General features: G+C 36.4%; 1 protein-coding gene across 1 annotated transcript; it reads left to right on the top strand.

Moving 5' to 3' along the window:
• Positions 1-2,586: 2,586 nt before the first annotated feature.
• LOC135767217 (alanine aminotransferase 2) lies at positions 2,587-21,538 on the top strand. The gene is made up of 11 exons (XM_065276878.2): positions 2,587-2,917; positions 3,048-3,137; positions 12,813-12,921; positions 13,246-13,379; positions 13,649-13,895; positions 14,132-14,211; positions 14,776-14,900; positions 16,414-16,588; positions 18,058-18,213; positions 18,704-18,816; positions 19,970-21,538. Exons 1-11 carry the CDS (start codon positions 2,813-2,815, stop codon positions 20,058-20,060), a joined length of 1,425 nt encoding a protein of 474 aa, XP_065132950.1. The 5' UTR covers positions 2,587-2,812; the 3' UTR covers positions 20,061-21,538.
• Positions 21,539-22,262: the final 724 nt, after the last annotated feature.

Raw genomic sequence — 22,262 nt, 5'->3', positions numbered from 1 at the left:
GGGTCAGATCAAAAGTGTTTAAAACATTTAACAGTTCAATCGCAGTATTGTTTTCTGAATTGTCTATATGAATATTGAAATGTACTGCTTAGTAAACAAAAAGCTTTGAAATTCAAAAAGCTTTGAATTTAAAGGGCACATATTATCAGAATATTTTTTTTAAGTGTTAGAACACCAATGTGTAAACAACAAGCCTAAAATTGAAGAATCCGCTCACTCATTTTTATATTTTTATATTATATAATTCAAAACCCATACTGATCAAAAATCTTACTTTGATGTCAAAAATTTAACTTTGTAAAAAAAATAATGAAATTACATTTTCATTTTAAATTTCAGTTTTATCAAATGTTTCCAAAGCAACCAACAGTACAAACTTTAATTGTTGAGAATAAAACATTTTTTCAACAGTTTAAACACTATGAAAATTAAATCAAATTAGAATAGTATCAATTTTCAACATATACAACAGCATAAGTAAAAACGATTTACTTTTATTTTGAAAAACTCAAGAGAAGTGAAACTTTAAGATGTGTTAGGTCACTAAATAACTTGTAGATTGATCAGTATTTTAACACATGAAACGAAAAACACAGAAAAAATTACCTCTCTAAGAATTTACTCATCATGGTTGAAAACACCTTTCTGGATCTACACGCGGAGAACGGTGAGTAAATAACGCAATATTTGTCACGTCTGTCAAGGGTTTGTGTGTTAAAGATGCTGTCATAGTTTGAGATGAAAATGTTATCAGCGCTCGGAGAAAATCGCTTTTGCCCCGGTTCTCCTCTATGTGATTTTATGATAAAAAAATATTCTGACAGTTTTAAACATTAACTATATCACATGAAGGCAGTATGATACCTGAGCTATGTGTCTTTATTTTTAACCTCATGTCTGCTAAACGCATTTAATAAGCACAGTACACTTCACAGTAGTTTTCAGTCTTGTCCGGGACCCACTGCTTTACATATTTTGTGTGTCTCTCTCGTAACTGACACACCCAGTTTGGTTCATTTATTTTTCCCTTAATGAGCTAAGGATTGAATCAGGTGTGTTAGATAAGGGAGACATGCAAAATGTGCAGTGCAGTGGGTCCCCTGGGAACAATATGAAAATAGCCTTGTTCGACTTCATGCGGCGCTGAAAGAACCGACAGCCGGATGACGGCAAAGTACCGCGAGAACGATTCGAGAACTCATACGAAGTGTAATTTCGTCTCGCTCTCGCGGCACTTTGACGTCATCCGCTTGTCAGTTCTAGTGTTTCCGCATAAAGTCGAACAAGCATTGTGAAGGACAACACCAAAACACAGATGTACCACAAAACCCCAATAAAATTTGATAAAATTATTAGTAAGAGCAACCATAAAAAAGTCTATAGGCTTGTTTTTGTTTATAGTAATTAATGGTGCTAAATTTTATTAGATTTAATTCGTTTTAATAGAATTACACCCTGTGGACATAAATAGGACAGAATTCTGGGAAATACTCGAAAAACTCTTTGAATGAAATAAATTAAAGGTTGCTAAAAGGTGATATTTTGCCACCAATGCATAACTCATCCTGTCATGTCCAAGAACAAGTTGAACTACGCCTGTGTGGCATGAATCATCTTGAGGTGTTACAGTTTTTAATGAATATGCAAAAAGTTGTACAAAAAAAGAATAGTGTAGTATAAGGTAATACTATATCATATAAGGCTGACTTTTATTGATTTTTATGTTGTGTTGCTAAGCTTTGATTTATGGATTGGACTACAGAATTTAAAGATAACACAATTTCCGATCTCCAGTATAAGTTTCAAATGCGTACGAACCACGAAATTAACTACATGTGTGTCCTTTGCATCTGTGATAAACACACTTTACACTACAAAAAAGATTTATTGTGCTTTTTTTTCTTAAAGGTGACATAGAATGATTGAACGGAGTATTTATCCTTGTTCTGTGATGTGGCATGTAGACAAAAAATTTTTTTGGGGGTCTGTTATGCCTTAGAAGCTTCCTAAAAAGCTCTCTCAGATTGCTCTATTAGGGTGGGGGATTTTAAACAAGTGGTTTTGCACCTATTTGGCTCCCCCTACTGGCTTAACTTGCAATCTCATTAATGATTGGCTGACTTTGCTGCCACTCAAAAAATGTAGCCAATTATTTTAGAATGAAGGGGCAGTTAGATGCCTGTGATGTCAGAAGCATAGGTTTTTCAGATTGGGCTGTTTTCTGACTGACATTTCTAAAAGAGGAATTTCTATGAGACTGAGATGTTTAGCATGTTTAGCACTTTTTGTATGTTTGTGAATGTGGGTAGACTACCATTATTCAACAAAGACAAGGTAAAATGTTTTTTCATTCTCTGTCCCCTTTAAACAAATGAAAAAACAAGATTTCACATAGTCCTCTTAGCATGTGCCACGTGAACTGAGAATCATAACTAGATAGCAGTTTTTTGTCTGCATGGGATCAGTTTAACTTCAGTGATCAAAGAATAACTCTACCTTTTTATCATTGAGTGGTGTAATATGTTACTTTCGTAAAATACAGAGACAATCTGGACAAATATTAAACTGTCTTACTTTATTCATGATGCAACATTTATGCTGTATGATTTTTATTTTCCTGTATTGAGATGTTGAGCAATGAAGTGTCACTTATTTCCTAAGAACTTTGCTCCCATGCATAAAGCCTGAATATCCACCCTCTGGTAAGATATTTAAACATTTCAGTTTAATGTAAACCACTTGGAAAATTACTCCAGGCATGCAAGTATCAGATAAAGCTTGACTACAGAAAAACATTACATTAGATGAACAGATGTCTTTCCTGAAAAAGATCAAACCAGTGGCGAAGAATGCTTTTCATTCAGAGAAGGATATTTTATCAAGACATGCTGCCAGGATCACAGCTGAAATACAACAGGTGTGATATTACATTTTGACATTGTTTCTCATCTTTAATCTCAAATTGTTTTCTAGCAGTTCTATACGTGGATCCAATGGAGTATATCATGTTTGTTACTGAAAGTATGTTTTATCTCCACTGAATGTAGGGTGAGAGGAAAGGTTATAATGAGGTGCTTAATTTGTCTTCGGGTGATCTTCATAGTATGGGGATAAAACCCCTCACCTTCATTCGTCAGGTAAGTAGCAGCTTTCTCTCTCAAAAGCTGTGCAAAGACTAGAAAGTCACAAAACGCCACACTGATGAGGAGTATGTTTGGGGATTGACTAAAACAATAACCTCTGGAACTGGAACCTGATGTACACAAACATGGACAAATACACTGCTTCATGTTCTAAGAAAAATATTTGGTTATTTAATGGTTCTTCCTAACCCCAAAATAGCTGGTAGAAATCTGAACAAAAAATGTCTGGTCTTAGGAGGTTAATTCAATACCATAAGCTGAGCTACTGTATACAGTATTTTTTTAAATGTTTTAATTTATGTAAATGTTATGTAACCTCATTAAATTAAATTACAGTTAGATCATATAAAAAATAATTTGACAAAATAACATAATTAGATACTGTTGTTGATTACAGTTTCAATTTACAACCCCAAATCAGAAAAGGTTGGGACACTGTAGAAATTGTGAGTAAAAAACGAATGGAATAATTTACAAATCTGATAAACGTATATTTTATTCACAGTAGAATATAGATAACATATGAAATGTTGAAAGTAAGACATTTTTAAATGTCATGCCAAATATTGGCTCATTTTGGATTTCATGAGAGCTACACATTCCAAAAAAAGTTGGGACAGGTAGCAATAAGAGGCCAGAAAATGTAAATGTACATATAAGGAACAGTTGAAGGTCCAATTTGCAACATATTAGGTCAATTGGCAACATGATTGGGTATAAAAAAGCCTGTTAGAGTGGCAGTGTCTCTCAGAAGTCAAGATGGGCAGACATTCACCAATTCCCCCAATATTGCAGCGAAAAATAGTTTTCAGAGTTTCTCAGAGAAAAATTGCAAAGAGTTTGAAGTTATCATCATCTACAGTGCATAATATCATCCAAACATTCAGAGAATCTGGAACAATCTTTGTGCGTAAGGGTCAATGCTGGAAAACCATACTGGATGCCCGTGATGTTCGGGCCCATAGACGGCACTGCATCACATACGGGAATGCTCCTGTAATGGAAATCATAACATGGGCTCTGGAATACTTCCAGAAAACATCGTCGGTGAACACAATCCACCGTGTCATTCGCCGTTGCCGGCTTAAACTCTATAGGTCAAAAAAGAAGCCATATCTAATATAAACATGACCCAGAAGCACAGGCGTTTTCCCTGGGCAAGGCTCATTTAAAATGGACTTTGGAAAAGTGGAAAACTGTTCTGTGGTCAGACGAATCAAAATTTGAAGTTCTTTTTGGAAAACTGGGATGCCATTTCATCCAGACTAAAGAGGACAATGACAAACCAAGTTGTTATTAGCGCTCAGTTCAGAAACCTGCATCTCTGATGGTTTGGGGTGGCATGAGTGCATGTGGCATGGGCAGCTTACACATCTGGAAAGGCACCATCAATGCTGAAAGGTTTATCCAAGTTCTAGATACATATGATTCCATTCAGACGTTGTCTCTTTCAGGGAACCCTTATGCAACAAAAATATATTTTTCAATATATTACATGACAATATATTTAATGTGTCTCCATATATTGTGAAATTTACATATTTATATATATCATGATATATTATATTAGAATATATTATATATATGTACGTGATATATTGCAATATATTATACAATACTGCAATTATTGCCGTTTTCATATATTGAGTAAATACATCTCATTATACTATTTAATATATCCCATAATATATTGCAAATATATTATGTAATATATTGATACAAATATTCTAAATGTATGTAATATATTGAAGTATATATTGGCAATATAGTAATATGTTGTTACATATATTTTAAATGTATGTAATATATTGATACATATATTCTAAATGTATGTAATAGATTGCAGTATATATTGGCAATATATGGAGTAATATGTTGATACATATATTCTAAATGTATGTAATATATTGCAGTATATATTGGCAATATATGTAGTAATATGTTGATACATATATTCTTTATGTATGTAATATATTGCAGTATATATTGGCAATATATGGAGTAATATGTTGATACATATATTCTAAATTTATGTAATATATTGATACATATATTCTATATGTATGTAATATATTGCAGTATATATTGGCAATATATGGAGTAATATGTTGATACATATATTCTTTATGTATGTAATATATTGCAGTATATATTGGCAATATATGGAGTAATATGTTGATACATATATTCTTTATGTATGTAATATATTGCAGTATATATTGGCAATATATGGAGTAATATGTTGATACATATATTCTAAATTTATGTAATATATTGATACATATATTCTATATGTATGTATTGCAGTATATATTGGCAATATATGGAGTAATATGTTGATAAATATATTTTTATGTATGTAATATATTGCAGTATATATTGGCAATATATGGAGTAATATGTTGATAAATATAATCTTAATGTATGTAATATATTGCAGTATATATTGGCAATATATGGAGTAATATGTTGATACATATATTCTTTATGTATGTAATATATTGCAGTATATATTGGCAATATATGGAGTAATATGTTGATACATATATTCTTTATGTATGTAATATATTGCAGTATATATTGGCAATATATGTAGTAATATGTTGATACATATATTCTTTATGTATGTAATATATTGCAGTATATATTGGCAATATATGGAGTAATATGTTGATACATATATTCTTTATGTATGTAATATATTGCAGTATATTGTAAAATACACAAGTAATATGTTGATACAAATATTCTATATATATGTAATTAATTGCAGTATATTGATAAATATAAATAATTGCCGCTTTTAATATATTGCACGTGAATAAAATATATGTGTTTATATATCTCAAAATATATGCAATATTATATTTATAAATATCCGCCATATTGTATTCCGATTGATATGCAAAAATGTATAAACAATATATAGGTACAGATATAGTGTCACATGTATGTTTACTATATGGTAAAATATTTTTTAAATAATATGTAAAATTATATAGAAATATATACATAAAATATGTACACACATTTATACCACATATTAACACAGACTAATGGATAATCTATCAAAAGCCACCTTTATTTTCTTTTAATCAGGCACACGTACTAAAACTAATTTGAGGTAGAGAGCTAAACAGACCTATTACAACCACAAGAGGTTTTGCACATGGTCAGACAATGTGATTTGCTTTACATTACATAAATGTCTTGCATTACGTTTACATAAATTACATTTTAAAAGAGTGACATAAAACAGAAAATATACAAAATATAAATTAAAGCAATTTAAATTACCAAGGTCTATTTATTTCAAACTTTCAGCAGTGCCGTTATACAGTTAAAAATACAATATAAACAAAATGCACAGACAATAATAGATAAATAAATAATAAACAAACTTTCAAGGAGCTTTGGCAACGTGGAAAAGCAAAGAAATAAATTGCCAAAAGAACAGGCCTTTATCCTGGTTAGGAGTCCATCTTGGCTCTTCACTGATTTAAATGACTTATATACCCATGCTTTTACACTTCACCTGGTGTCTTAGCTTGCATATTCTACTGTTGATGGATTTTCTAACATCAGCTTCGGCCGTGGAAACTGGTTTAAAACAGCATCTGTGGAACAAAACAACAACGATTACTCTCTCCCTTCTCACTCCTTCCCCTCTGGTTCACAAAAATCTCTCCTGGAAGAGATGCAATCAAAACTGGAAAGCACCTCCTCAGAAAACTATGTACCTTGTAAAGCTTGAAGTTTCCCTGGGTTGAGAGCAGGGGGGCAGGGTTTCATATTTTATTGAAGCTTCCCTGGACGCCGCCATTGCTTAGCGAACACCCATCTGCTGTTAGCATCCCATTGACTCCCATTCATTTTGGCGTCACTTTGACAGCGAATAACTTTACATCTGAGGCGTTTAAAGACTCCATTTGTCCATTAATTATTTCTAAAGAAACACGAAAATGTATAAACGGCTCCATTACCATGTATCTTACGTTATGTCCCAGTAGAAGCAGTTTTTGTAAAAATAGGCTAACGATTGCGTCATAACCTGCGACTTTCTGTCGCACAGTAGAGAAATTACCGTATGGACTGGGAGAGAAGCTCACAGGCAATCTTTTACTGACTATGAGGCAATCGGGTGGACGTGAAGGCATAAAGTCAAGGGAGATTACTAATCAGAATACTAACCAAAATGTGCTCCTGTTCACGCTCGCCGTCTCTGCAAGATTCAGTAGGTGATTCAGATTTCCCGTGGCACGGCTATTAGAAGACTTACAATTGCCAGACAGGTTGCTCACGTGACATCCACGTCATTGAGCTCAGTTTGAGTCTGCGCAGTACGCTCGACACCCAGGAAGTGCGTGCTTCTAATTGACTTCACTTGTCTCCGTTGAATCCAATGGGGTCGCCGTGTCCATTTCTTTTACTGTCTATGGTTGAGAGCATGCCAACGATCAGTCTCCTTCTCGAGTTTTACTGGTGGTTAGCAAACAACTTTTAGGTGCATTACCGCCACCTACTGATTAGGAGTGTGGGTTAGGACCATAGGTCAGGACCTATCAGCCTCCTTGTTGCTAGTGTCTCTTATGTGTCCTGTCCTCTCCTCGCGCCTGAATCTCAGCTTCCTACTCAAGCATTATGCTCCATCGCCTTTGGCACGCATTCTGGTTGAAGCAGTCTGTGCTGAGTAGAGTACTGACAAACGTAGAAAATGAAAGAAGGTCTCTGCTGTTTCAATAAAACTGTTATTTGTGTAATGCAGATTTTTGTCTTCAATATTTTCTTTAGGCTATATGCCATGCATATTCATGAATATGCTGTAGTTGTTTATTTGGAAAGTAAAAATTGTTAAATCATATATACATACATAGATACATACATAGCACATGCATATATTCATGGGCATTGCTAGATATAAAGCTCTACTGGGGCACAGGCCCCCCATTTTTTGCTGACTTTTTTGAAAGCCTGCTGTGTGCAAGAAGTGTGCAACACTTCTATACATTGTCCTTTGCTTAACCCACTATTCTACAGTTCAACAGTTACTGCAAAAGATACATATATACAAGTATAATCTTCATTACACCTAACATTATTACACATTTCTTGAAACTATGCCTCATATTCTCAAAACAGTAAAGACAAGTCTCACACAATACTCCAAACATCATATTTTCAGGTCAAAATGAAGCTCTACACTCGAAACCATTCACTCTTACTGAAAAACCAGACTTTTCCCTCCAACATCACACACAAGCTTTCAAAAACACACACACTACAACATAGTATTACACACTGGTGCAATCAATTCAAAACAATATATCCAAAACTGGTAAGTTGCTTGTGGTTCTCCCCCTCAAAAACCTTTGCACATGACCAAAAAAGACACAATCAATGTATGCATTAGCACATTTTTATTCATTCATGTGCTATACACAGCACAACTGTAATTTTTTTATTATTTCGCCTCAACATCCCGTCTTTGTAGTGGGTCAGGCCAGAGAATCTCATCCACATCACAGGCTATATTGGTCCTAGCCAAACAGCGAGGGTAAAATCCTCTCGCCTGATCCACCCCTTGCATTCATCTGCTGATCTGTATGGAAGGCAATTTGATGCATTTCTTTATTCCAGTAGCATAGTCCAACAGTGTATACACACTAAAGTTACTGTATAGAGCAGTCTTACTGTAAGTACACCTATCTATTTTCCTCCCTGAAGGCTCTGAAGATGGAGGCATAAGTGAAACGACTCAAATTAGGCTTTTGCTCAGCCTCCCTCATAGTCATACCATGGACCAGGACATGGTCAACTAGAGTGGCTTGAATTTCACCTTGAAATTGGTTGTCACCTTGCCCTTCATCCCCTTCCTCCTCTTTCACCACGTCCTCCTCCTCTTCCTCCTCCTTCACCATGTCCTCTTCCTCCTCCTTCACCACGTCCTCCTCCTTTCCCTCCTCCTCTCCCTCCTCTTATTCCTCTCCCTCCTCCTCCTCGACCTATTTCTTTATCATGTCCCCTCCCTCCTCCTTTACCATGTCCTCTTCCTCCTCCTTCACCACGTCCTCCTTCTTTCCCTACTCTTCTGCCTCCTCCTCTTCCTCTCCCTCCTCCTCTTCCTACTCTTCCTCCTCAACCTATTTCTTCATCATGTCCTCTCCCTCCTCCTTCACCACGTCCTCCTTCTTTCCCTTCTCTTCTGCCCCCTCCTCTCCCTCCTCCTCTTCCTACTCCTCCTCCTCGACCTATTTCTTCATCATGTCCTCTCCCTCCTCCTTCACCATGTCCTCTTTCTCCTCCTTCACCACGTCCTCCTTCTTTCCCTCCTCCTCTTCCTCCTCTTCCTCTCCCTCCTCCTCTTCCTCCTCCTTCTCCTCGACCTATTCCTTCATTTCACTGTGGATCCATTGTTTCAAAGCTCAATGAACAGATTCAGGCCCTTTTATGTATCTATTGAAGGATCTGATTGCTGTGTGTTCAATTTTGACTTTTAGTGTTTCCAGCTTGGTAATTGTTTGCTAAGCTGTGCTGACTTGAGTGAACAGTATTGAATGCTAGTGCTTTCCATATGACCAGATGGTGTAAGCATTGAGAAATGTAAGGATTTGTGTGTAGAGTTTTGAAGTAACAGTTCACCAAAACTGACTCATATGTTAACCCAGGTGAAAAAGTAGTACACTTCCATAGTGTATTTAAAGTGCTTTATTTTCGCACACTAATTTTGTACTTAATATACTAAAAATTCATCTTTAGTACTTCTTAAGATGTTCTTAAGATCATCTTAGTGTACTTCACTGTGCTATTTTGAGACACCATAAATATGAACTAAAATGTGCTAAAAATGTATTCAAAAAATGTATTTAGGTACCACTTGTAGTAAACTTGAACCCATCTTTGTATAAAAGTTGTGTTCAAGTTTAACACAAGTGTTAACTAAATAAATTTTTTTATACAGAGATAGTATGTTAAAAGTGCATGTTAGTTCATATTCATGGTGCCTCAAAATAGCACAGTGAAGTATACTTAGATAATCTTAAAGGAATAGTCTACTCATTTTCAATATTAAAATATGTTATTACCTTAACTAAGAACTGTTGAATCATCCCTCTATCATCTGTGTGTGTGCACGTAAGCGCTGGAGCGTGCTGCGACGCTACGATAGCATTTAGCTTAGCCCCATTCATTCAATGCTGCCATTTAGAGATAAAGTTAGAAGTGACCAAACACATCAACGTTTTTCCTATTTAAGACGAGTAGTTATACGAGCAAGTTTGGTGGTACAAAATAAAACGTAGCGCTTTTCTAAGCAGATTTAAAAGAGGAACTATATTTTATGGCGTAATAGCACTTTTGGGAGTACTTCGACTCACCTGAAAAGTCCGCTCCCCTTCTCACTCTCACAATGGGAGAGGGAGGGTGTTACTGCGCCAAGTCGAAGTACTCCCAAAAGTGCTATTACGCCATAAAATATAGTTACTCTTTTAAATCCGCTTAGAAAAGCGCTATGTTTTATTTTGTACCACCAAACTTGCTCGTATAACTACTCGTCTTAAATAGGAAAAACGTTGATGTGTTTGGTCACTTCTAACTTTATCTCTAAATGGTACCATTGAATGAATGGGGCTAAGCTAAATGCTATCGTAGCGTCGCAGCGCTTACGTGCACACACACAGATGATAGAGGGATGATTCAACAGTTCTTAGTTAAGGTAATAACATATTTTAATATTGAAAATGAGTAGACTATTCCTTTAAGAACATCTTACATCTGTCTCAGCAACAATTCAATTCTACAGACTTGAAGAGGTTTTTATGAGATTTTTCCTCTAATGTTTCAGACCTGACCAGGTGACGATGTAGTTTGTCTTACCTCCTTAAAACTCATCATCTCTCTTGTCTGCTTCGCTTTCCCTGCTTTGCACAAAACATGTTCATCTAAAGAAGCCAATAATGATTGAGTCAAAATAAGATTATCATTATTATTTAGAAACTTACTTTAGTCTAGTCATGTTTTCATAAGCTAACTCGCGTGGCGTCACCTTTTGAATGTGGTTGTGTGCAGATGAACGCAAAGACGTGCACATGGATACGTGTGTGCACGAGTCAATGCGACTGCTTCGTCGCTTTTACAAGTGTAAATTGGGTAACTACATTGCATATAGATCCGTTTTTTCCGCGATTACCTTTGTATAGGAATACACTAGTTAACTGCTAAAACTTAAACTTAAGATTTACACCGGGACATAAAAGATTTACACTGGGGCATGTGCCCCAGTAAAAGGGATCTAGCGACGCCCCTGCATATATTGCAGTATATTAAATCATTTAAAGACAAACTATTACATGGAAAAACATAGTGCCCTTTTTGGTCTTGGTTACAATATATTTTGTATCAATATATACATATATGGTCTATTCATATACTGCAATATAATGGAAAATATACATATATATGGGAATATTCTGCCTAATATATTACATGATATTTTCTATGCATATGTTACAATATATTGGGAAATATAAATATTAAATCCGATATATGGGAATATATTGCCTAATATATTACATGATATTTTCCAATATACTGCAGTATATTTTTGTTGCGTAAGGGAAGACCTTGCATTTTCCAACATTACAATGCCAGACCACATACTGCATCAATTACAACATCATGGCTGCGTAGAAGAAGGATCCGGGTACTGAAACGGCCAGACTGAAGTCCAGATCTTTCACCCATAGAAAACATTTGGTGCATCATAAAGGGGAAGATGCCACAAAAAAGACCTAAGACAGTTGAGCAACTAGAAGTCTGTATTATACAAGAATAGGACAACATTCCTATTCCTAAACATTGGTCCCCCTCCAGCTGTTCCTTATATTTACATTTAACTTTTCCAGCCTCTTATTGCTACCTGTCCCAACTTTTTTTGGAATGTGTAGCTCTCATGAAATCCAAAATGAGCCAATATTTGGCATGACATTTAAAAATGTATCACTTTCAACATTTGATTTGTTATCTATATTCTATTGTGAATAAAATATAAGTTTATGAGATTTATAAATTATTCCATTCTTTTTTTACTCACAATTTCTACAGTGTCCCAACTTTTTCTGATTTGGGGTTGTATATAAATTAAGATGTTTTCTATTTAAGTCAAGTCAAGTTTATTTAGATTTTGCATTGTTTCAAAGCAGCTAGTGGAAAAATCATTTAACATACAGTATATTTTTTTCTAATGTTATTGTCCTCATAAATAGATTATAATCTAATCAAATTGTATATACTTTTTCTTACTCTATCAGTATCAGACATTTAAATAGCAGGCATTATTTTAAACTAGACATAACTTTCCATGACTAAATTTTCTAGATCAGATTCGTGCTCGAATTGATAAGGTAGTAAAGACGAGTGTCACATTTCTGTCACACGCTTGAGGTATTCGGCCAATCACAACACACTGGATAGCTGACCAATCAGAGCACAACGCGCTTCTCAAAACACGTGATGTTTGGAATGACTTATCACGAGAGGAAAAATAACGTTTCAGTCGCATATCATCGATTAATAGAAACACCGTCATTTGTCTTTTGTTGACTTGCAAAATTTTGTTCAAATCTGCAATAGAAACGCATCTTATGTCTATGGGACTGGTTGTTGTTTCCTTAGGTCCTTGCTGCTTGTTTCTATCCTGCCCTTTTGCAGGATGAATGTCTGCCTTTGGATGTCAGAGAAAGAGCAAAAAGTCTCTTGAAAGAATGTGAGGGTGGAAGTGTTGGTAAGTTTTTTTTTGACCACATACTTTCATTTTGGTACATGTTAATTGCCTTTTTTTGGATCTGGAATATGCTGATAGAAGAATTGTTTCATAAAAAACCTTTAACATCTGAAGAACCAAAAGATTATGTAGTATTAAAAGGTTCTTGAGAAGAAGGAAATGATTCCTTTGACTGAATGATTCTTTGTGTTACCAAAAATGGTTCTTCTATGGCACCGGTGTGAAGAACCTTTTAAGAGTGCACGACCAAAACGTTACTGTTTGTTTGTATAAACGTTTAGCTGTTAAAGGTGTATGTAATGCTGATGGTAACGCTGTCTCTAGGCTCATACACAGATTCGAGTGGAATCGCCAAAATCAAACAGGGTGTGTCCAAGTTCATTTCCAGCAGAGATGGAGGAGTTCCTTCCTCACCTGAAAACATCTTCCTCACTTCTGGCTCCCAGCGGGGTCTTATGGTTAGATGATCAACAAGACCTTTTTTGGGGGGGGGGTCTATGGTGAATCATGCAAACTCAATGCTCTTTTAACAGAACGCTTTCTTCTACTAACATCGAATTGGACCATTTTTTGTTTTTCTAATGAACATATAAAAAACAACCAAGCATCAGAGAGGTCATCAAATCTAAAACTAAATCTCAGCATTACAAGTTGTTTTCCATGTAAGTAGTATAATATTGATGTACAATGATTTTCTGACATCGTCCTAAACATCTTGTTATTGTAGATAATGGTGAAGCTGCTTTTTCAGAGCAAGGACTCATCGTGGCAGACAGGTGTGCTCATACCCGTGCCCTCCTATGCTTCATTTAATCTGGCACTGGCAGCACAGGGAATTGTCATGGTACCTTACCAGTTATGTGAGGAGCAGGGCTGGACACTGAAGGTGGAAGAGCTTCACAGAGCGCTCCGTTCAGGCCGAACAACATGCAATCCCATGGCGATTTATATCTGCAACCCAGGAAATCCAACTGGTAACAGAAGATTATCAAACAAATGACTCCTTTTCTGACTTCTGAAGAGTTTTGATTTGAATGACAATAGTGAAATACAATAGTTTGTGCTATATAATTCCCATAGATTTGAAGTTATTTTAATTAAGAATGGGTAGCTCTGTCCAAACGTTTGACTTATTAGCTATCAAGCTCTATATAGCCTGAAAGGAACTTATTGGTTTCTTGTAATAAATAATATATGTTTTGATGATCAGGTCACATACAGAGCAAGGAGTCGATTAAAGAAGTGATTCAGTTTGCTGCAGAAGAGAAGCTTCTCTTAATGATCGATGAGGTAAATACATATATGATCAAATGTGAATATTTCTAAACCTCTTACTGTGGGTTCACACCAGCCGTGTTTGAGGTGTCAAATTCGCGTCTAGATTGCCGCATGAACATTTTGAGTTTACTCGTTTCATTCTTGCGTGAAAGCCGCGAATGAAATTGTAGTTATCGAGACATTCATGCAGAAATTCGCGTCATGGGAGGGGCTTCTGCGACTCCGCTCGCTTTTTGTAATCACATCACTACTAGAGAAAGCTTATGATTAGTTAACGCTGCGCGTTTTTCGACAAAGTTCAAATTTTTCAACTCTCGCGTTTCCCGCAGCAACGCTCAATTTGCGCCATTAGCACAAACTAGGCGCGCGAATGAGGCGAAATCACGCTAACTCCTCATTCGTGCCGCGAGACCTCCAGACACGCATCAACGCGTCTTTACATTGACTTAACATTGAAATCACTCGCGCTTGACGCCTCTACTGCGACTGATCTGAACGCATCATTACTGTTCACTTTAAAGCCGTTTTCATCTTTTGTGTTCACTGAGCTGTTTATATTTTCAATCTCTTATACAGGTGTACCAGAACTGTTTGTACGGAGACAGACCTGAGTTTTATTCGTATAAGAAAGTGTTATCAGAAATGGGCTCAACTGTGGAATTAGTCTCCTTTAATTCTGCCTCCAAAGGCTTCATGGGAGAGTAAGTATTTAGATTTTTTCAATTGCAAAAGACATTACTCCTAATCAAAGGTGACATTTCATGGTTGATTTAAAACATTTTATATCAGACAACCTTTCATTTTCTCATCTTTACCTATAGTTGCTAATAGACTCCTCTTCTCATCTATTTAAAATAAATCTATTTATATATTGCATATGCCATAGGGTGACCCCCCCGTCCCTGGGTTTACTCATTGCAGGGCTCCAGACTAACTTTTTTACTAGGAGCACTGAAGCCCATCACTTAAAACAGAAATGTCTAATGACCCCGTTGCCTTGTCGCGGTTCTGAGTGTGAGATGTGTTAAAGGAATAGTCTACTCATTTTCAATATTAAAATATGTTATTACCTTAACTAAGAACTGTTGTGTGCACGTAAGCGCTGGAGCGCGCTGCGACGCTACGATAGCATTTAGCTTAGCCCCATTCATTCGATGCTGCCATTTAGAGATAAAGTTAGAAGTGACCAAACACATCAACGTTTTTCCTATTTAAGACGAGTAGTTATACGAGCAAGTTTGGTGGTACAAAATAAAACGTAGCGCTTTTCTAAGCGGATTTAAAAGAGGAACTATATTTTATGGCGTAATAGCACTTTTGGGAGTACTTCGACTCGCCTGAAAAGTCCGCTCCCCTTCTCACTCTCATAATGGGAGAGGGAGGGTGTTACTGCGCCAAGTCGAAGTACTCCCAAAAGTGCTATTACGCCATAAAATATAGTTACTCTTTTAAATCCGCTTAAAAAAGCGCTATGTTTTATTTTGTACCACCAAACTTGCTCGTATAACTACTCGTCTTAAATAGGAAAAACGTTGATGTGTTTGGTCACTTCTAACTTTATCTCTAAATGGCAGCATTGAATGAATGGGGCTAAGCTAAATGCTATCGTAGCGTCGCAGCGCGCTCCAGCGCTTACGTGCACACACACAGATGATAGAGGGATGATTCAACAGTTCTTAGTTAAGGTAATAACATATTTTAATATTGAAAATGAGTAGACTATTCCTTTAAGATGTGTTTGACTTCATGCATGGCTGCATAGACCCATCTGTAGATTAACTGAGTGCATGAAAACTATTGACACGACTTTGTTAATGAGCGATAAAACACGGGTCACACATTCTGTTTTTGTCATGCCCTGTGCCCCATGCCTTAATCCACCACTGGACACTTGTGGGCTGAGTGCATGAAAACTTATGATCTACTCTTAACATAAAAAACACCTAGAAGAAATTCCAAATTTGCAGGTAGCACATGCGCAAGTAATTGTAAAAATGCTTGGGCTGTTTCAAAAACTTGGTCCCAGTCTGGAGCCCCTGTTGGCTGGTGAAACTTTAGTTTATAGTGGAATTAAACGTAGTTTCTGTCTTGATTTAAATAAAGCTAATATCAGAACAGCAGGCTGTCTGCTGCTTACATTTATTAAATCATAATTCGTAGATGGAATATTAAACTTGTGATCAGGCCTCTTGTTTGACCATTCTTTGTACCCAGATGTGGACTTCGTGGTGGCTACATGGAGCTGGTGAATTTTGACCCAACAGTTATGCAATATATACGTAATTTTTTCTACACTGAGCACACCACACCAGTTTCTGGGCAAATAGCAGTTGACCTCATGGCCAATCCTCCAAAGCCTGGAGATCCTTCATTTCCCATCTTCTCTGAGGTTTATACACATCATATTACCATGTGTTTTTTTAAAACTATGCACATTATGGGCCCTATTTTAACGATCTGAAACGCAAGTGCGAAGCGCAACACGCAAGTGAGTTTGTGGGCGGATCTTGGGCGTTGTTGCTATTTTCCCGGCGGGAGAAATAGCTCTTGCACCAGGCGCAAATCAATAAGGGATTGGTCTGAAGTAGGTTCATTATTCATAGGTGTGGTTTGGGCGTAACGTCAAATAAACCAATCAGAACGCTATCCAACATTCCCTTTAAACGCAAGGGCGCAAGTTTCATGGCGGGTTGCTATTATTATGACAGATTTACCAGGCGCACGCCAGGAGCGGTTTACAGCCGAGGAGACCCACGTTCTTGTAAGAACAGTCAAAGACAGAGAAGTTGTTTTGTATGGGGATGGGAGAAACTCGCCCAAATCAGCGTAGGTTAAACAGGCGTGAGAGGAAATAGCCACAATTGTCTCATCAGCTGGCATCCCCATCGTTGCGCCAAGCGCTACAATGATGTCAGGAGACGGGGGAATCCCAAGCTTGCCAGCATAAATCGGGCACGCCGTGTAACGGGAGTTGGATCTGCCTCAGGACTTGACGCCAGCAGAGGACATCGCTGCGTCCACCCTCACTGCTGAAAGGGTTTGGGGGCTTTGAAATCGGACCCAAGAAACGCAAGCAAGGTCCAACCCCAAAGTAAACTTACAAATCAAGTTCATATACATTAAGGTTTCTTATGAAAACATTTTAATTATTATTTACATAAAATAAACGTAATACAGCCACACAACAAACTTATGAAAATATTTTAATCGTTATTTGCATGAGAATTTTTTAACGCAGCCACACAATAATTAAAAACTATCACCACAATGCTCATCACTATGATTCCTCTTATCTCATGTGTTAATATTTTTTATTGTAACAATATATGATTTGCAAAAATAACTGTTGCATCTGTGTAGATTAGATAAGCAAAGTGTGCGCCACTGACTTTAGACTAGTTTTTTTTTGGTCTGTGGAGCAATTGTTTTTTGAAACTGCAAAATAGCATCAGGGATGATTTGCGCCTCAACACGCCTCCTTTTTTGCGCTGAACCGCCCAGGGAGCGCAAGTTCATTCCCTAGTTTGCCGACGTGTGTCTGTGGAGGGAAAAACGCGCTGTGCGCCGGTGCAAAATACGAATGATACATGCGTCACTGACAAAATCAATTGCGCTGGGTGCAAGATAGGGCCCAAAATGTATTTACATACTTGTGAAGAAGAAACTAGCAGTTGTAGAGTAATGTGTTAAGAATACATGCAACATTTTTAAAAACTAGAATAACAATGTGGTGATTTTGTGTGCAAATAAAAGACATTCTTACCCAGGCACCTATCATTTTAAGCAATATACATTTTAATTTTTCATTTTCATCTTGTTTGGATCTTAACTAGATAAATTTCCTGTCCTTTTTATCAGGAGGTTGAGTCAACTAGAAATACGATTCGTAACAACATTCATCGCACTCAAAAGGTTTTGGATGAACTGCCAGGGATCAGCTGTCAGCCACTGAAGGGGGGATTTTTTGTCTTTGCACGTCTGCATGTCCCTCCGAAGGCAATAGAATGGGCCAAGGTCAGAATCTGTTTTATAATGGTGTATTTAAAGAGCCGCAAACGCCACCACCATCAAAAATGAAATAATGATATCACCCAAATGCTCTTGGCATGTATTATACGTTCATCAAATACTTTGCTATAAATCTGCTTAATCCTGGCCTCAGGTCATTCAGAAATACCAGTTCGTTGCGAGAATCAGTTAAGAGTCTGATGATAAAAAAATGCTTATTTACAAGAAAACATGTCAGATGCACTTACATGGTTTTGGATCAATTGTTGACTGAAAGGTTCTCTGAGGAAATAAAAATGGTTCTTGTGATAACCTGCAAGACTACAGTTTTGACGCAGTGAATCCTAACATGCATTTGATAGATAGACAGAAAATTGGGAACCAAGGAGTTAGTTGGGACCGTGGTGATTTACCCTTGATCGTGGTGGTTTTGTATACTAAACGTATTTGTTCTTTTTTACGTTTCTGCAATCATTATTAGTACTTTTCTTTTTAGAATAGACAGATGGAGCCTGACTTGCTTTACTGTTTGCATTTACTGGAGGAGACCGGTCTGCATGTGAGACCAGGCTGTGAATTTGGACAAAAAAAGGATACCCATCACATCAGGTTCTAGAAATACATCTTTACTTCATACAAAATCAAAGCATGCACTGCCCAAACTAAACAGAAACATATAAATCACAATTTATAAATTATACTAACACTACATTTTAAATCAGCTTGATTGATCAATGATGAGTTTTAATTAAGGTTAAACATTGTACATTTTGGAAACTGTAGCCTGAACCAGGAGGATTCAAACCGCGGTGCAGGGACCCCCAGAATGTTCCAATGGGTCCCCAGACATTTTCAAAAAAAAAAGACTATTATTGGTTAATTAATTAAGTTTGTAAACAATTAGCTGACTTTATAATATCATAAGTACTGTTTATCTAACACAGTTTACATGTTTCTTTATAAAAAAAGGATAAATATTTTAGGAAAGGGGTCCCAGCAAACATAGGTTGGATGGCAACGTCGTCTCCCCGGCCAAAAGGGTTCGCCGCAGGACGGCACAAATGTTGTACTATTGGTCCGAAATCAACATCGTCTCCCCGTCCATTTATATACGCTTGTATACATTTGTATATGTCTATATTTGTCTGAGGTTGCGTGTATTCAAAATTTTATGTACGGGTTTTATGCATTAACGTCCAGAAGAGAAAATTTTTTAACGTGCACGGACCGTGCAGAAAAGACGTGTGATTCACGGTCAGATGACGTCAAAGACTTTCATTTTGGAACTATTTTTCAACCATAACGGGACGTGACGGAGGGACGTATTTTCAGCGGTAATCAGACGTCCAAATGTTTGCTGGGGTCCCTCGCTAAATGTTTATCATATGTGGGGGTTCCTGCTATTTTGAAAACCCCTGGTCTAAACCGATGCGCAACGGCCATCTTTCGCTCATTGGATAATTCGTATCTTTTGGAGATGTTTTTGCGTGAAAATCCCAGTAGATCAGCAGTTTTCACCAGTTGCACCAACAACCATGCCACGTATAAAGTCACTTAAAAATCCTTTCTACCCAATTCTGATGCTCAGTTTCTATTTGAGTTGCTGCAATGTTATCGCATAATTAACAATTTGTGTTAACAAGCAATTTAACAGGTTTACCTATGAAGTGGCAGACGAAAATCAAAGGATTTGTATAGTATCAGTGTATATATATCTTGTAAAACCAAACCAGAGTAAAACCAAATTTTGCATTTCTTTCAGGCTTTGTTTGGCGACTCAAGAGGAGATCATGGAAGATGTTTTACAGAGACTGAAGACATTCCACCTGCGCTTCATGAAAGAGTTTTCTTAGCCAGTGCAGTCATCTGACAAATAAACTTTACGGACCATGTCACACGAAGAAAAACATGTCCATTTCCATTTTGTATCAACATAAATAGATAGTGGGTAGAAAACTGGTAAAGTTACACTTAATCCAATTTATCCAGTATGTGCCAGTGTTTGTAAATTATTAGATTTGATCGCATCACTACTGTCATTGTATTGTCACGTTTCATTTCCTGTTGCATAAGAAACATCTTTTTTATGCAACAGATTTCTGAGCAAAAGAATGTTCCTGTCTAGTTTGTTTAATGCACTATTTCACCAGTTTCCCTTATGTAATTCGAGTAACAAGTGTGAAACTGTTTGGCCTGTTTGTCAAAATCATTGTCAGTGCTATACTTTATTTAAAATATAGCTTTTTAAGAATCATAAAAATAATCTTTGATGATAAAAATCATTTATTTTCAATAATACAATATGGACAGTGCAGGGCATAAAGCTGAGTCTGTATTTTATGAGTCTGTATTGTTGCTCTTGGATGGTTAGATGTTTGATTCTTGGAACCACAATTGTTGTTGGTGTTTGAAACAAACTAAAACTCCTCTCAAAAAATCACCATGCAAATTTATTTTTGTTTGCAGTTGCATTTACAATACCAATTGAAAAAACAAATGAAATACACTAACTTTAAAAATCTTATGCCACAGTTTATTAAAATGACAAGAAAAATCCATTACAGAATTTACAAAGTTAGTGTTCATATAAAGTTAAAATAAGTTTGTAGTCTTGTATGTCAATATACTTTTATTATAATTTTTGGGATTGTATAAGAAACACATAGAGCACACATGAAAATGGTTTAGCAAAATGTTACCATTAATTACAAGTAATTACAATTTATAAACTTCTCCGCTATATTTAGCATCATTACCCTCCTAAAGCAAAAAGTGTTTTTGTTATAAACATTTAATCTTTAGGTTTATCCTGTTGTATTCCCATAAAATCTCTGAAGATGAAATTTTCTCTCAAAACCTGGTAAAAAGCATATTTCTCTCTACACTGGGTGCAGATATAAACATGTGTTTACTCTTGTACCTTATTGTGCATCCAAGAACGATGTTTCACTTTTACTTTATTCAGTTCTTTACTTTTCTCTGTTGTTTCTGTCAGGTCTATAACAAATATTAAAATGTTAATTGAGGGCCACACATTAAAATAAGCAAACTCTATCTAATGGCTGTAAGAAATAGATGTCAAAATATTTTTTAAATAACTAATACCTCAATACAATTTAAATAGCCTATTTTCTATAACATTATTTCCTATCATTTTTTTTACTAAACTAAGAATGCAGCAGTTTATCTGAAATCAGACCTTTTTTGGAGTTTCAACATGCCATTTCCTTTTCCTTTAGTTTTGTGCTGTTCTTACACAAGGCATTGCACAGTTTTCCCAACATGAAGTTAGGATATGGCATGAAATAAAATTTGGACAGCATGTGTTTAATAAGCTTTTGGTGTTTTTAATAGTATGTCAGCCTACTTATAATGCCTTACACAAGGATTACACATATGCCATAAACACCAACACATGCAGATGATATCAGAGTATCGCGAGAGTGATGTAAAGAGTGATCTGTTCTTGCGGCGCTGTCGTATACACCTTTTGTAAAATGATGATCCTTCAGCTTGCCTGCTGACACTCATGTGCTGAGTCCCTTCTTATTGTATTGTGGCAATAAATAAATAATCATAAAAAAAATGTGTGGAGTTCCTCCTCCACAGAATTGTAGGTCTTTATCGTTTGATGATGAGTTCTTTTAGCTGAAAGGTGGGACTTCCGCTGCAATAACTTATAGCAGCAGTGCCCAAACTCGGCAGCTTACTACTATACACAATACTGTTTTATCAGTTTAACACAAATCTTGCTAACTAGAGATGATATATCCGCAATGTCTGATAAGTTAAAAATGGCATTGGCATTGTCAGCCCTTGGTCTTTTGCTTGTGAAACAATTCGCCCGTCTTTTCCTGTTCAGTTCCACAGTCCAATCATACGTAGGCAAAACACAAACTACCGGGATTGACGTTTGAGGACTTCACTGCGTTACTTAGCAACAGGTAAGCTTAAAGGCAACATATCGTGAAATCTGACGTTTGTCCCTCAAACCTGTGCACCAGGGGCCGGTTGCACCAGCTGTGCGTAAGTTACAACGTAGCTTAGTTACGACG

The sequence above is a fragment of the Paramisgurnus dabryanus genome, chromosome 6 (assembly GCF_030506205.2).
Source record: "Paramisgurnus dabryanus chromosome 6, PD_genome_1.1, whole genome shotgun sequence".
In the NCBI taxonomy this organism is placed as follows: domain Eukaryota; kingdom Metazoa; phylum Chordata; class Actinopteri; order Cypriniformes; family Cobitidae; genus Paramisgurnus; species Paramisgurnus dabryanus.
The sequence above is the reverse complement of the archived record's forward strand: the minus strand, read 5'-3'. Positions and strand labels throughout refer to the sequence as shown.